Raw genomic sequence first — 17,792 nt, forward strand, 5'->3', positions numbered from 1 at the left:
CACTCGGGGCATACCTCGTGGTGGGAGGGCGCGCCGGCGTCCATCGGTGTGGTGATGGGGGTGTGCAGTCCTCCTCCTCCTGGTCCATCGTCCTTTCCCTCGGCTCCGAGATGTACCTCGGGGTCGAAAGGATCTGGGGCGTCCCCCTGGATAGATACTTCTTCGAGGAGGATTGGGTCATCGACTTTCGCTTTGATTTCCCCTTGAACCTTTGGATTTTCCAGGTAGTATCTCTGTTTGATTGACTTGTCGTTTTTTATGGTGATTCGGTGCTTGGCTATGTTGGATGTTCCTCACATTGTTCGAAATTCTGAGAGCTCATTCTCTTGTCATTTCTCAACATCGCATTCCTCAGATGTGATTTGTACCACTGCCACAGACAATTTTTCAGCGAGCCATCCGTTGTGCCTTCTCCTTTCTTGGATCACCACCGTATTTCCAGCACACTTAATTTCGACGCCGACTCCTGTGAGGAAATTCCATCCTAGCACAAGCAAGTCTACAACTCCTGGTAAGATCAGCAGGCTCATGGGCCATCGCTTGTTGCCGAATTCGATCTCTACCTCGAGCTGTGTGTTTATCCAGCTGCACCTGCCATCTGCCAACCTAACTTGCCTTCCCGTCCTTGTAATCTTTGGCATTGTGTGAGCTTCCGACAATCGTTACCGCTGCGGATAACTGCTGCTCTTCTTCGATTAATTCGCCAGTTAGTTTGGAGAGACCACACCTTGCTACCCCTGCTCGCCTCTCTGCGGCTGGGATTGCTGGCCATTTCCCGATCTCTGGTAGCACTCTACGCTACAGAAAAGTAGCCGCTGGTTTTGGCATCCTCGTGCCCAATACCCGTCATGCATGCTGCATGCTTGATGTGGGTTCACGACGTGCGTCTGTGACCTGTGAGCTCTCGGTGCTACATTGGGTTGTCTCTGAGTGGTAGTAGGTGGCCTCCAAAACGTGTTCTGGTGATAAAAGTTGCTCGGAGTCCATTGGCATGGTCCGTCGATGGGCGCTTGGTGTCCTCCGTCTGCTTCGCATCTTCTACACGTAACTTGTTGTGGTGCTGTTGATTTGTTTCGCGAGAACTGGTTTTCTTGTATAAATGCTTCTCGCTCTTTCTAGAGTTCTTCATACTCATCAGCCAGGACCATTAGAGATTCTAGATCGTCTATCTTAACGTTCTCAGGGAAATCCTCAGATCAAGCGTGCAGTTTTCCTTTATCAGCTCGAGAGTTTCCTTTGGGGAGTAGCCGAGAGGTCTCATAATTGTCTTCATGTCGACAATATAGTCCTTGAATGACTCTCTGAAACCCTGTTTCCTTTGCTTGACCTGATCTGCGAGAAGAAGCTTTGCGAAGAATCCTCTCGACAAGAAATAAGTTTGGAGTTCGTTGAACTTTCCCCACGTCCTCCAGTGCCTATAGTTTGAAATAAACCACTTTTGGGCCTTGCCTTGCAACAAGTGAGGTTCAGGTTCAAACCGTATGTGTTTGCTGACCATTCCACTTGTTCCAGAAACTCCAGCGGTTTCTCCGTGCCGTTAAACTTGAAATACCATTGCTTTGCGACTTTTGGATAGTCTGGTGCGCTGGGCCTTTGTTGTTCTGGTCTTATTTCTTGACTTGTGCCCCTGGATCTTCCTTTCTCCTTCTACTCTCCACGCCCAGGCTAGCTATGAACTTTTCGGCGTCTGGGACTTGCAATTTGCCGCTTGAACCTGGTTTGTTGTAGATTTCCTCCAGCTCAACCCAAATTTCCGCCATTCCAGGGTCGTTTTGTGTTATTGGGACATATTCTGAAAGGGCTTTCCGGATGTCCTCCGACCTGCCAAGTCATGTTTACATTCTGGTTAGAATTCAAGTTTATTTGTTAGATAAAGTTTACGCTCGTTTCTAATACGGATTACAAAAATGAAAATAACTATTAATATATAACATTTGGAGTAAAAACTTTTTACATAATTTAAAATTGCAAATACATGAAAATATGATAAAGTTTAATAGAAATGATATTACATAGAAACAAATACAATTGTAAAATAAATTCAGGAATTTATATTGATTTATCACTTCCTATTTTATATAACATAAAAAATCAAAAATGTTACTATTGTAAAAAAAAAAATGTAATTGATTTTGAGTTGAAAATATTATTTTTGATATACTCTACTGCACGTATATATAGATATATATAAAAATATAACTTATATAAATAAAATATAACTTGTGTTCTGATAAACATACCCCTTTTATCCAGCGATGAGATCTCGACGCACTGAATCCTAGCTTTTAGAGGATTAAGAATTACATATATTGGGTTGGCAAGAAAGTCATGTCGTTTTTATACCCTTGCAGAGGGTATTATATTTTCAGTCAGAAGTTTGCAACGCAGTGAAGGAGACATTTCCGACCCTATAAAGTATATATATTCTTGATCAGCATCACTAGGCGAGTCGATCTAGCCATGTTCGTCTGCCCGTCCGTCTGTCCGTCCGTTTCTTCTATAACTGGTCTCTAAGTTTTAAAGCTATCTGCATGAAACTTTCCCAAAAGTTGCCTTTCTATTGCAGGTAGTATATAAGTCGGATCGAACGACTATAGCATATAGCTCCTGTAGGTACAATCGAAAAAAAAAAATAAAAAAAATTATAACTTTGCTGTTTTTCATTTTTTTTTTCAGTTCTTTGACATATAGTAATGGTTAAATATTTCAGAATTACGGTTTAAATTTAATCAAAATTGGACGACTATAGCATATAGCTCCCATAGGAACAATCGGAAAAAAACACAAAAAACAATATATAACTTTTCTGTTTTTAATTTTTTTTTTAGTTCTTCGACATATAGTAATGGTTAAATATTTTAGAATTACGGTTAAAGTTTCATAAAAATCGACGGCTATATCATATAGCTCCCATAGAAATAATAAAAATATATAAAATAACTATCTAATAATTGAGCTGCAAATCATCATAGCTTCAATGTTTTTAAACATATAAGCAAGTAAATTATAATTTTAATGTTTTCAAAAGTATTTAATTCTTGCAATAGCTGCAAGAGTATATGAACTTCGGCTTGCCGAAGTTTACTTTCTTTCTTGCTTGTTTTTGTTATATTATTATTGAAGTCGAAGTGGTTGAGTAACGAGGAATAAATGTGGAGACAAAAAAAATATAAAAAATCAACCAAACCCAATACCCAAAACATGATTTAGCTGCACCTGCGAAAGATTTTTTGTCATAATCCAGCAAATCGTTATATTAAGACTACATAAATGTAATATTAAACTCTAAATTTGACTCCGGCTGCGACCAAAATTTTCTTTGCATTGTTTTTGAAAACAAAAAGGCAGGGAATCTCTAGACTTGTATGTCTATGATTAAATAAAAGCCTTTTATCAACATGCCTAAAAACGAATATGCTTATTGTTTTGCTAGTTTTTTTTTTTTTTTTTTGTGAAAATCTAAAAATAACCTTGTTGCCGGTGACCTTTATTAAAATGTTGAATCTAGTAAACAGAGTTTATATTAATTAAATTAAGTCAAAATTTTTGTTAGGGGGTTTTTATTTGATTAAGTCTTGAAATGAGTGATGTAAATAAATAAATGAATATAAAATCGAACTAGCGCGTAAAACTATGGAAGAATTGCCGAACTTAATGGAGCCCATAAAATAAAAGGATAACGGATAATAAGCACCACAGTGTCCCCGTTCGTCCATTGTCCTTAAATTTTAGTGCCATGTCTATTTGCTTAGCGTGCCTCATTGCTCTCTCTCTCTCTCTTAACTTACCATCAGCTCCATGTATACTATCAACGTTGCATGCTACACGTATATCAAAAGTTTTGAAGTGTCAAGGGTTATTTCATACAAGAATAATACACTTACACTTAAACTTTTTCACGGGTGATTAAGCTCATGATGCAGTGTTTTACGGCATAGCATTCCCCTGCCTTCTCCGGGATCAAGTTCTTCTAGCTAGAATGGTAAATGGTGGACTGCCACCGTCTCAAGGTTTTTAAAAGTACTATAACTGTTTCGGTTTCAATTTTCTGCTGGCGTTACCAAAGTTGTGTCTTATTTTTCAAGGTAATATTAGCTGCTGCGGTTGAGAAAAAAGTTAAAAACATATCCTTTGTCCTTTTGGGTTGCCTTTTAATTCCATATAATAAAACCACTTAAATTTGCAAAACTTGAGGCTTGGTCTTAAAAAACTAAATATCTGAAAAAGTGTCAATGACTTTTTAAAAATTGGTTTTGCCAACGAATGTGGTCGATGGACCTATAGTGCCTTGGCTTGAAAGATTTTTAATAGTGGCGAATTTTTCTTGGAGGTGTAAATTTGTTTTAGTTATTAAGCTCTTTTAAATCGCCATGGAATAACATTAATTTTTTCGTTAATTTTTTGCAGGATATAAAAATTTTTAGAGCCATCTGCTTTTTAATAGCAGGTTGTTTGGTAATGACATACCGGTTTCTTTATTGATTTTTCACGATTATTTTAAAACATTTAGCATAGTTCGTTTTGTACGATAATTTGTTGTTTGTCTTTTTTGAAGAAGTCCTTGTCCCTATTAGGAAAAAAAAACCTGGCAAATTGATTTTCACAAGCCATTTCAGAAAATCGAAAATCGAATTAAAAAAAGCCAGAAACAGATGTTAATCGCTGGGGGTGTTGTCCGGAGTATAAGGTAGATGCATTAAAACCTGTGCAGAGTCACCTGGCGTTGTCATACTGGATTCACCATAGCTTACCGCTCCTGTTGAAATGCAATTTTCAACCTCTCCAGTTGTGTACAGTAGAGGTCTTCATTGATTGGTTTGGTCACTTCATAATGGATGATTTCTCCGACATTCCACCATACACTCAGCAAAACATTTCTAGCCCTCAATCCTAGCTTTGCCACCATTTAAGACGACTCGGCGTGCTTCGACCAGTATCTTTTACGCTTAGTGTTCTCATGAGAGATCCATTTTTTATCGGCAGTAATCAACTGATCTAAAAATCAGTGGAGTTTATAGGGGCTCAGCAGAGATTCGCAGATTTTCGTATCTCAATCGTAATCGTAATTGAGCGCTAATGTAAATTTTACAGGCATTTTTTAAGACCTATAAAGCGGTATATAGCATTTCCATATACGAAAAACGGTTATGTCATTACCAAAGAACCTGATAGTAAGTTTTAGTTTTTATTAAAAAAATATATTTTTTTTAATTTAATTGTGTTTTTTAAATTTGTTTGCCAAAAAAAAAATTTTATCTTTATAATCTTACGATTTGTTTCATTCTATGTAACACGCTTTTAAGCATTTTTCATAAGATCTTTCTGTCAAGTCGCCCTTTTTTAAATACATGTGTTGAAAAATTGTCACCTTTATTTAGGACAAACAGCTGTGTTTTTTCAAAATTATTCCTACTAAAAATTAAGTTTAAAATAAAAAATTGGTTTAACAATTTATTGTATTAGTACGTAGTTTTAACATCTAACAAAAATGTTAAGTCAGTTAATATGTTTCCAATATAAATTGCAAAAATTAGTAATGACAAAAATATTGCTCGTTACGGTCAAAATAAAAATCAAATAAATTTGTTTTGTTTGTTTAAAAATAATTGACACTATGGGTAACGTTGTTCGGTGAGTACTGCCGTTTTTTGACATCAAATATCTGGATTTGTTGAAATACATTTTTCTGCAAGTTAAAATGAAATTAATTTTTTTTCGAAGTCACGCATGTATTAACTTTTAATTACCTGACGGTGCTGTGTTTAGAGTTTTTTCATTATTACTTAATTCAGGGTTATATTTCTCAGTTTCCATTTCTGTATTAAAAAAATATAAGTTATATAAGAATTACTGTACATTATGATTCCTTTCTTTTTTATAAGTACCATATTTTTGTTGAAGAGCATATGGTTCTACAGGCGTCGTTAATAGCTTTTCACAAACCACAATTTTTTTTTGTTTGATTGTGGACGTATCTTGCTCCAATTTATCAGTGACAAACTCAATGTTTTGAATGCACTTTTCCACTATGTCCGCACGCCCGATTTTGTAAAGGGCTAAAGCTAATACATTTCCTGTGGAAATGCCCCCATTTTCTAGCCATAGCTGCAACATTACCATGCTCTGCTGTACGCTGTCGCCACTACAGTACTCTGCTTTGACAAGCTCGATATCGGTCTCGGGAACACCCAATTCAATCGCTAGCTGAGGCCAGTCACTACCTATATTGCTAGATATATCCGATATAGTTATATCTGCACTTTGAATTAATTCAATATTGCTTGACCTTTTATCATCTTCTATTACATCACTTTTTTTGACCATTTCTTCTGAAGTCGCTGCATCTGCTGTGTTAGCTTTTAATTCTGAATCAATCATATAATTTTCATTTATTTCAGTACGCACATTAATACCATGATTTGAATTGTCCGACTTATCGCTTTCAATATGCTTTGCAACAGTGTTCATATATACTGATACATTTAAGGTACAAAGCGGATTAAGTGGGACTTCATTTGGACCTGCCTTAGGATCGGTCATAAAACATATACAACCTTGTGGAAATTCCGGATCTTTTATATGAGCAATAAACGAAAGTCGATTTTCGCAAAATGCTTGGAACTTTATATTTAACTGCTCGCCTGTCTTTAAAACTGGGAAAAGGTTACCTCCGAACTCTAAGTAAATTGTTTGATCCTGCAATACTTCGATATCCCTGCTCTTTGCAACTTCTGTAAAATATTCTTGCTGTTCAAGTGTCTTATCCTCTTTATCGTCAGTCATGCAAAACACTGAAAACTTTGCTTCCGTTTGGGAGATTCGTTTTGCAAATATTACAAACTTAACAAGAAAAGGAACTTTGGCCAAATGACTGTAGAGCTCTGTGGCCATTCGTCCTGCGTCTACAATGTTGCGGCAATCCATTAACCAAAAACGGGCAGAAACAGTAGTGGTGAATGTTATACTATCTTTTACAAATGACAGCGGAGTTGATCCCGTAACATCCTCCCAAGTGGCGCGCGTTTGACCACCAGTAATGGAACACAATAGTCTCAGAGTAGGTGAATTCGAATTTCCGTTGCCATAGCAAGCATTAACCATACTATTGGTACAAGCTTTTGGAGCAGGAATACTAAGTGTAATAGCCTTATGGAATTTTCGTCGTCGCGGCTCCACAGTGACTATTGGTGAGACAGCAACGCCTTGGCCAAGCAGCTTAGAACATCCAACCAGGTCTACTGGCTGTGCCTGAAGACCGACTCGAATTTTCTTGGTCAACGCATGGGGTGGAAATATAGCTTGAACCTGCGGTACTGCCGTCGAGAAAACAGTACCACCATCAGGTCCAATGGCGTGCACCTCCTGACGCACACGTGAAACAACGGCGAAAAAGTGCGGAACATTTTGCGTAATGATGCGAACGATGCGGTCCGTATTTAACGCTTCTATCCGATTAACATCGTCTCCAAATGTTCCCATAAGTTCTTCACTCTCATGAGAGTTGTGCTCGCGCCAGCTTTCTCCGTTGTCGGACCGCAATATAATAATTTCTCGTTCGTTCTCTCTAAGGGTTCCAAAGTGAGGAACTTCTAATGTTATTGGGCTTAAATAAAAATTTTTTAATAATTGTGAACTCAACATTTTTACATTAAATTGCCTACCTTAAAAACATTCCTTCAACAGGTGACAGTTCTAAAATACGACTTACAAGTGCCTCGCCCTCCATTAAAGGAGGAGGGTTTGCTATCCGTTGGGGTTTAACATATCGACAAGTTATACGTGTGGGTTCAGCGCACGCCTTCGGAGGAACAATTATACGGACACCGCTGTGACGATATCCGCGCATAGATCCACCACGTGCATCAACCAAAAACGATACCAGAAAACTGAAAGATGTAATGTCAACTTAATTTTCTTTAGTTGACAATTAATAACGGATGCTCACCCCAAATGAACTTGAGGTCGGATAATAGGAACATTATCGGGTTTTCGTTCCATTTCAGATCCATTAGTGCTTTTTGAGTCGTTGTGTAGCATTCCTAAGAAAATATAAATACAAAAATGATTTAAATTTAATTGCTATACCTATATTTAAAAATAAATAAATAAATTGTATAATAATTTAAATAAATATATAAAATTTATAATTCAGGGGAAACGACATACGACGATAGAGCCCCAAACAGCTCATAAAAATTGAGTAAAAAAACATCTAAATTTGAGCGGTATCTTTGATAATTCGTAATTTGTTTGTAAAAATAACAAGTCCCAAGAGTAGGACTTGACTTGCAGCTGACATACAGGCCAAAAACATTACGCTACCATTACTTTTTTCTGTGATCTTTTTGTTAATAGTTAGCTTTTATTATTAATTAATTATATTAATCATTATTATTAGTTAACTATAAAATATATAATTAATTATATATTATTAGTTCATTATAAAACTAACAAATAGCACAGGAGCGTGAAATCTAACTTTTTGAAATTTCAACGAACTAATTATACTTCTCCACGCAAACTTATGTTCTGGTATAGCTTAGAACATAAAAATTCAATTTTTGACGGCATTTTATAGAATTGAAGTTACCTAATTTAACATTTTAAAGGGTGCCAGATTATCTTAAAATTGGATAAACAATAGAGTAGAGAATACCCAAAAATTTTTGCTTTTAATGCTATAAAACATCGAACTAACTATACATATTAATAACTTTGATGCAGGAATAACAACACACAGAGAACTGTAGATTCCAAGAGCAATTAATTCCATTATAGCTATATTTTATTAGACTTTAGAGGCACTTTAAAATGTTTGATGCTGCGTAATAATCTGAGATATAAACTTTGACGTCATATTCCAATATGGTAATTTGTCAAGCAGGGGACTTTTTTTATGTCGCGGTGATGTTTCAAGAGTGTTTGGCATTAAAAAAATTAGGTAACTCAAATTATATGGGATACACAATAAAACAAGAAAGAAAGCAAACTTCGGCAAGCCGAAGTTCATATACCCTTGCAGCTATCGCAAGAATTAAATATTTTTGAAAACATTAAAATTATGATTTACTTGCGTATATGTTTAAAAACATTGAAGCTATGAAGATTTGCAGCTTAATTATTTGATTTTTCTTTTATATATTTTTATTATTTGTATGGGAGCTATATGATATAGTCGTCCGATTTTGATGAAATTTAAACCATAATTCTGAAATATTTAACCATTGCTATATGTCGAAGAACTAAAAAACAAATTAAAAAACAGCAAAGTTATAATTTTTTTCAATTTTTTTTCCGATTGTTCCTATGGGAGCTATATGCTATAGTCGTCCGATTTTGATGAAATTTTAACCATAACTCTGAAATATTTAACCATTGCTTTATGTCGAAGAACAAAACAAAAAATTAAAAAACAGCAAAGTTATAATTTTTTTCAATTATTTTTCCGATTGTTCCTATGGGAGCTATATGCTATAGTCGTCCGATTTTGATGAAATTTAAACCATAATTCTGAATTATTTAACCATTGCTATATGACGAAGAACTAAACAAAAAATTAAAAAACAGCAAAGTTATAATTTTTTTTCAATTATTTTTCCGATTGTTCCTATGGGAGCTATATGCTATAGTCGTCCGATCCGGCTCGTTCCGACTTATATACTACCTGCAATAGAAAGACAACTTTTGGGAAAGTTTCATGCAGATAGCTTTAAAACTGAGAGACTAGTTTGCATATAAACGGACGGACAGACGGACAGACGGACAGACGGACAGACGGACGGACAGACGGACATGGCTAGATCGACTCTACTAGTGATGCTGATCAAGAATATATATACTTTATAGGGTCGGAAACGTCTCCTTCACTGCGTTGCAAACTTCTGACTGAAATTATAATACCCTCTGCAAGGGTATAAAAATGTCGTCAAACTTAGGCTATTGTTGTTCATAGCTAATGAAACATAATTTGTATGGGCTTTTACTCAGAAGCACCCAATTATTATAAAAAAGTACAAAAGGGCTCGTGGAATTTTTTGGCTGTGTACTTGTGTAATTTGTAACATAAAAGAGTTAGTTAAGTTCAGTTAAGTTTTTATATGCTTTTTAAGTTTTTGTTGGTGTTTGGTTGAAATAAGCTCGGAGCCCCAGTACATAAAGAGCTTGCCAGGTTGGCATCAACAGATTCTTAATATTGTCAAAATTATTTGGTCATGACCTTATGATGGAGCTAATAAGATATTTATTATGTTTTAAAAGCGTTCCAAATTAATATGGAAATACGGAAATAAATAAGAGGGTTTTAGTTACCTTTTTCAAAAATTAGAGGAGCCGACACTTCCGCGAGATCATGTTCAGGATTTGTGGTATCGAAGTTATGGTGATCTTGACTATAATTGCCCTTTAAATCGTCTGTTACCATATATTTGTAGTTATTGTGGTCCAAAAGGTCATCACCAGTTTCGTCATCGGAGTCGGAAAGTAACGTTTCGTGCATGACCTCTGGAGTCATTATCATGCATTTTTCTTCAAGCACACCAGTATTGGTATTAACAACGGATGTTGAAGTAACAATCTTAAGTGTTTCCATTACAGTTATATAGCCCAGGCTACTAGCAATGTTCAGAGCAGTCTTCCCGTTCTGGAAACAAGTTTTAAATAATTAGTATTACATATGTAAAAAATTCTTCTGCAACGTCGAAATCTAAAAATATTATTTTTTTAAACAATAAAGCTTTGTGGATTTTCCGTTAAAGTTTTCCATCGTTCCTATGCCAGCTTTATGACATCGTTGTCCGATTTTGATAAAACTAAAAGCGTCATTCTAAAATAGTAAACCATTACTGTATCAAAAAGTATATACAAATAAATGAAAAATTAGTGAATTTATAATTTTGTTTTTGTCAAGTACATGTATATATTTTTGATCAGCATTACCAGACGAGTCGATCTAGAAATGTTCGTTCGTTTCTACGCAAGCTAGTCCCTCACTTTTAAAACTATTTGAATGAAACTTTTCCAAAAGTGGTCTGTCCATTGTCGGACGGACGGAAAAATATATTATTTAGCTCCCATAGGAGCAATTGTAATAAAAATATTAGTACTTGGTTGTATCTTAATTTTTTTTTTAATTCTGTAGTAATGGTTTAATATTTCAGAATCATGGTTTTAACTTCGATAAGCTCGATCGACTTTATCAATTAGCTCTCATTGGAATAATCGAACAATTAAATATAAATCAAGAAAGAAAACTATAGTGAAGTTCCCCGACTATTATGTACGCGTCACTCAGCTAACAAATTTTAAACTTAATGTTCCCCCACAAAGCATCCGTTTCTTGCTGGCGCCGTCTGTCGAACTAGAGGCCATAAACACAGCACCCTCACCCACGCTAACAATTTTTTCTCTCTGTCTCTTTATATCAGCGATCACCACCAGGACTTAAAAACTTGGTAAATAATAGTTCGATTTTCTTTTTTGTGTCAACTGATAGATATGACCGAAACTCATATAAACAGCCATGTTCCAGTTTTCACTTCCGAAAGATTCAAACGGATTCGAATTTCGCAGACCTGTTTCAATTTTCTATTCCGAAAGTTTTACACGGAATCTAAGCTCTGTTAATTCCCTCTGTTAATTCTCTGTTAACTTCCGCAAAAAAATAACGGAAACTTTTCGCCAAGCATTTGACTGATGGATTCAGATCCGAAAGAACAGAAAATTAATTCATTTAAAATACTTTGCGATAACTTAAAGTGCAAATGAAATTTGTATTTTATTCTTTGATGTTCTAAGAACATTGTTACATAACAGAATTGGTTAATAGTAACATATTTGACTTTTTAAAAATTATTTTGTGGTGGCACCTCAGAATCGCTTCGATTCTAACTTTTAAAATTATAATACCCTCTGCAATGACAAGACGGTTGTACAAGACTAACAAATAAAACCATCGTCAAGGACACAACCTACTTTCCAGAAAAGGTTTTTTTTACCAATTCTTATCAAGAATTTATTTTTATGAATGTTTGTACTTACACTTGTTAAAGCGTTGGGATTTGCTTTGTGTCGTAATAGCAAGTTTATTATCATTATGTGGCCTTGTTGAGCAGCTTGATGAAGCGGTGTATAGCCAATGTTGGTAGACATTTCAATGTCAGCATCGTTTTCAAGGAAAAATTTAACTAGATCAAGGTGACCATTATGGGCAGCAATATGTAAAGGAGAATAACCATTTTTAGTGCGTTCTGAAATCTTAGCACCATGTTTCAACAATATCTGGGATACGAGAACGTGGCCCTCCTGTGCAGCCGAATGTAATGGTGTCAAGCCGTTTTTAGCACCGGTGTTTAAAGCCCCATATTCTAGGAGTAGTTGCACCATATCGACGTGCCCCTCTTGGGCCGCCAAATGCAACGGAGAGAAGCCGCTCTTGCTTATAGCCCGCACATCTGCACCGTGTTGAAGCAACTGCTGCGCAATTTCAAAATTATTCTTCTTGGCAGCTATGTGGATGGCACTTTGCCCATTCCGCGCACACAAATTTGGCAAAGCACCGTTTTTCAAAAGAACCTCTACCACTGGCTGATGATCGTAATGCGTGGCCACGTGTAATGAGGAGACATCATTTTTTCCCTGAAAATCGACAGAAGCTCCTTTTTCTAATAACAAAGTTACAATTTTCTGCTTGCCGTATTTGCTAGCCAAATGCAATGCGGTAAATCCCTTCTTTGTTACAGCGTCTAGTTTCGCACCGTTTTCCAATAAAATTTGGACTACATCCTCTTGTCCTTCTTTTGCAGCAATGTGCAGCGCCGTGTAATTGTCTTTAGTTTTAGCGTTAATATCCGCTCCATGCTGCAGTATTAACATGATTATATTAATATTTCCCAATCGAGAAGCTACATGTAGGGGCGTTTGGCCTTCACGTGCGATAGCATCCACTTTTCCGGTGCGGAGCAAAATTCGAATAATATCCGTCTAAAACAAATCAACCAACTTAACAATGTAGATACAGAAAATAAAACTTGTATTGTTTTAAACTCTACCTGATTTGCACGAGCTGCCAAATGAAGTGGTGTTTCCCCGCGTATTGTTGGTATGTCCGGGCTGGCGTCATGTTGTAGTAAATATACTACAATATTCATACATCCTATAAAATATTATTTTTGTTAGATATATTAATCAGAAAACACTCCAAGCTTACCGCTAAAACAAAGGTACCATTATTTATTTATTTGGATCTAAAAAACAATTGTTCTTTGCACAATTTGCTATTAGGCAGTACAAAAAAGTTTTACAATAAAGTCAGAAACACACACAATTTTTAAAGCGCTTGTTGGTACTAAATTTCAGAGGCCCTATTTCTCGTCCGTTTCTTGATTTCCCAGTGCTGACAAATATATATTTGTCAATCAGCACCTCTCAAAAGAACGTAGATGATCCACTTAAAAGTTTTATCTAAAGATAGCATGAATATGTATTTTGGCTGCAGAACCAGTTCCTACTGATAATGCAGAGAAAAAAGCATCTTAACTGTTTAATTTGAGGCTGGATGACATTAGTGCCGAATAAAGGCGATCGCATGCAAGGATGCAAAATTTTCGTACCCTACACAACAGATAATTGAAATAATAAAGACAACAGAAAGAAGACTGAAAGATCAACAACGTTGCAGCTAAAAGCTATGAAAACGCGCACCTTATACAGTGGGACAGCTTCGATACAAACGCATTTTATACTTTTGATTTTATGTTAGAAAAAACATAAATCTTTGAATTTTTTTTTTATTGTTCAGTTGCTCAGTTGTTTAATTTCTCACTTACTTTTCTCGGTATCTCAGTGACTCCGTTACTCACTTGTTCAGTTGCTCACTCCTCCTGTCCTTTGCTATATTGTTGACATTGTTCCTTTGTTCCCTTACTTTGCTCTGTTGTTATATTGCTATTAGTTTTTTCTTAAAGTTCTTTCGGTCAGTAATTCATTTTTTTTCAAAGGGAAAATTTTGGTTTAGAGATTGTAGCCGACTTTAAATAGGGCGCAAAACACGGTAGCGGGGTATGGTTTCTGAAGCCGATTTTTACTAAAAGCACCACTCTTAATAGCAAGTAAAACGGTAATAAAGTTACCGGAAGTCAACGATGATCAGAAACATAACTGGAGGCAAGGTTTGCTTTTCGACGCTGGTTTTGATCAAGTAAGGTACGGTCTCTCGAGGATGACTTTTGCAAAAGCCACGATATTACCTGTTAACCGACCGACCTAACCAATCCCTCGACCAACTGACTACTATATACTACATATCTGGTCTGGACAAGAATGCTAGATAGTCAAGAATACATAGAGTTGTTTGACCAAGCAGATCAAAACACCTCAACTGGATCGCTCGTCTTCCTAAAGCGCCTAGAAAAAGGCGCAATAGTCGCAATCCTTCTTCAAGAACCTTGGATATAATAAAATCTGTGGTTTAAAAACCCCCAAATATACTTATTTCAGTAACAAACAGATTTTATTGCCCAAAAGCCAAGGTTCTTGAACAAGGATTGCGACTATTGCGTCTATTTCTAGGCGCTTTAGAAGGGTAAATGTGGCTGCCTTACTATGGTGAAGATTAATCTGAAGACGCCGATCATAGTGCTCTTCTCACTCTTTTCGGTTTTAACCACCTTCCTCCCGTCTGTGGGTATCATGGGGCTTAACCTGGCTAAGATCTTTAAAACCTCTTCTGGGTCTGAGGGTTCTGCAGGGGCCCACGCTCTCGCCTAGGTATCTTTTTTCATTTGAAGGTAAAGTTAATTATGTTAAAAAGTATTTGCGCTGCTTGTCCAATGTTGTAGTTCGTAGAAAATTTTTGCCCCGTTGAAATAGTTAGTTCCAATATACCTTTTTCAATTTGTATAGCCTTGCAGAGTGTAATATAACTTCAAGAGACATCTCCGACCCTAAAAAGTATATATATTATTGATCAGCATTACTAGGAGAGTCGATCTAGCCATGATCGTCTGCCCGTCCGTCCGTCTGTCCGCCGTCCGTTTCTACGCAAACCAGTCTCTTAGTTTTAAAGCAATCTGCATGAAACTTTTCCAAAAGTTGTTTTCCTTTTGCACATAGTACATAAGTCGGAACGAGCTGAGTCGGACTACTATAGCATATAGCTCCTTTAGGAACAATCGGAAAAACAAATAAAAAAACTCCTCACCCTATCCTTTGTTTTATACCCGTTACTCGTTGAGTAAAAGGTTGAAAAGTTTTTAACAGGTAGAAGTTTCAGATCAGGATCCATAGCGGAGTCGATCTAGTCATGCCCATCTGTCTGTCCGAAGGTTCCTTATAAACGTCGAGATCTCTTTTCTTTCCATCTTTGGTCAGTTTCTCTGATGTTGACAACGCCTATCTTGAATGTTTTGTTTTTCCTTTTTGTTTAAGCGATCCATTTGAGGTGTTTTGATCTGCTTGGTCAAACGTATAACGACTCTATGTATTCTTGACTATCTAGCATTCTTGTCCATACCAGATATATAGTATATAGTAGTCGGTTGGTCGAGGGATTGGTTAGGTCGGTCGGTTAACCAGTAATATCGTAGCTTTTGCAAAAGTCATCCTCGAGAGACCGTACCTTACTTGATCAAAACCAGCGTCGAAAAGCAAACCTTGCCTCCAGTTATGTTTCTGATCATCGTTGACTTCCGGTAACTTTATTACCGTTTTACTTGCTATTAAGAGTGGTGCTTTTAGTAAAAATTGGCTTCGGAAACCATACCCCGCTACCGTGTTTTGCGCCCTATTTAAAGTCGGCTTCGGGGAAACTGTACTCTGCTACCATATGTTGTTCGTATTAAATCCATTTTAGGATCCAGCCTATATGAATTAACGTTATAAGGGCCGATTCCCAAACCGCTGTTGAAATAGTGGTTTGGATGAGCCTGTGATCAGAGATGGAGTATTCCTTCAGAAGCTACGATGTACAATCCTTAAACCAAAATTTTCGCTTCGAAAAAAGTAAATAACTGACCGAAAGAACTTGGAGAAAAAACTAATAGCATAATAGCAACAGGGCAAAGTAAGGGAACAAAGAAACAATGTCAGAAATATAGCAAAGGACAGGAAAAAGAATGAGTGAGCAACTGAACAAGTGAGTAACGGAGTCACTGAGATACTGAGAAAAGTGAGAGAGCAATCAAACAACTGAGAACTTGTATTCATATCAAATAACTCCTTAATGCTTATATTTTTCTTCACACATTGGTCAAACTAGGGCTGAGTAAAAACACTCACCTTTATCACCAGAAACATAAGGGAAGTTTGGGATTCCTAATCGGAATCTGGAGGGTCGGGGATGACCTATTTTACCATAAATACTTGATACCCATATCCTGAAGAAATCACCAATTTAAAAAGAACGAACTGGGGGTACTATACCAAACTCCTAGACACTTACCTAAACACCCTTCACCCCTTTAATCCAAACACCCAGGATAAACTCGAGAAAACAGTTAACATCCTCACAGACACCTGAAAGAAAGCTTAAAAATTGAACCATAAACCTCCTTGGTGGTCTACCATCCTAACACACCTCAAATTCAACATGGCCAAACATAACACTGGCAAAAGCTGAAGAAATACCACACGAAACTTAGAGTGTAAAAAAATTAAATAAGACAGGCCAAACGGAAAGAGTGGGCCCGCTTTTGCATCAAACATAGAGTCTACCAATGAGGCGACTCGACTTAGAAAGATTCTTTACAAATCTCCAACCACCATAGAATTCTTTAAAAACACGTAGAAACAGATGGACAGAGACCAGCCAAGAAACACTAGAGCTGCTCCTAAATACTCGCTTCCCCCCAACCCTAATGAGTTTTCTAGTCTTAATAGCTCGAACCCCAAGACGAATATGCTATCTCGAAAATATCTAGCCCTTCAAATCTCCAGGACCAGAAGGTCTCTTCCCAGCACAACTGCAAAAGGTGGCTAGAAGCAAAAGTTATCTTCATTCCCAAGGCTGGGAAACCGTTACATAGCTCTCCAAAAGAATTTAAACCAATAAGTCTGTCCTCATTCTTACTAAAAACCCAGAAAGACTAATGGACACGAACATCAGAACAACAGTAAACCCAAACCTTGTCTCAACCCTCAGCACGCCTACAGGAAAGGCAAATCGACCGAAACTGCTCTACACACACTAGGATCCCAGATAGAATACGGTTTCCACCACAAAGAATACTCCTTGGCGGGTTTTCTAGACATAGAAGCCTTTAATAACGTCACTCCAGAAGCTATCACACGAGCACTAACGAGCCTAGAAGTTGAACCATCCCTGTTGAGAATCATTCACTGAATGCTTATCAGCAGAGTAGTGACTCTGGGACTGGCCCAGGCCACTGGACTAGTTAGCAGAGGGCCATAGCGGTTAACGAACTTCTCTTCCCCTAGAGAGAGGGGGATTTAAGGTGCTAGCGGACTACGTAGTAATCCTAATTCAAGAAATTTACCCGGAAACACTCAGTAGTCTTATGAAAACAGCCCTGTCATCACTCTCCACATGGGCGTAGTGGTGTGAACTAGGGGTTAACCCAGATAAAACGGTGCTGGTACTATTCACCAGAAGGTATAAGGTTCCAGAACTAACTCCACCCATTCTAATCTATACTTTTCTAACTTTTAACGAAAAAGCCAAATGCCTTGGCTTAATACTGGACAGGAAACTGTTCGACCCCATCCATACCTAATCTAATTTGGATCCTACTTTTTCCCCAGACATTTATGCATATTAAATATTGGTTACTCATCTAACA

General features: G+C 37.0%; 1 protein-coding gene across 2 annotated transcripts in view; it reads right to left on the reverse strand.

The window, feature by feature from the left end:
- Positions 1-5,353: 5,353 nt before the first annotated feature.
- Positions 5,354-17,792, reverse strand: part of LOC108134960 (ankyrin-3) — a 36,248-nt gene continuing 23,809 nt past the window's right edge. For both annotated transcript variants that reach the window (XM_041708676.1, XM_017255484.2), the window contains exons 5-12: positions 13,047-13,150; positions 12,037-12,978; positions 10,309-10,639; positions 7,946-8,039; positions 7,662-7,886; positions 5,886-7,603; positions 5,748-5,816; positions 5,354-5,686 (exon numbers count right to left, since the gene is read on the reverse strand). In XM_041708676.1, the coding sequence (XP_041564610.1) occupies positions 5,655-5,686; positions 5,748-5,816; positions 5,886-7,603; positions 7,662-7,886; positions 7,946-8,039; positions 10,309-10,639; positions 12,037-12,978; positions 13,047-13,150 (3,515 nt within the window). In that variant the 3' untranslated portion in view covers positions 5,354-5,654. The remainder of the gene's footprint in view (positions 5,687-5,747; positions 5,817-5,885; positions 7,604-7,661; positions 7,887-7,945; positions 8,040-10,308; positions 10,640-12,036; positions 12,979-13,046; positions 13,151-17,792) is intronic.

The sequence above is a fragment of the Drosophila elegans genome, unplaced genomic scaffold, assembly GCF_018152505.1.
Source record: "Drosophila elegans isolate 14027-0461.03 unplaced genomic scaffold, ASM1815250v1 contig_349, whole genome shotgun sequence".
Taxonomy (NCBI): Eukaryota; Metazoa; Arthropoda; class Insecta; order Diptera; family Drosophilidae; genus Drosophila; species Drosophila elegans.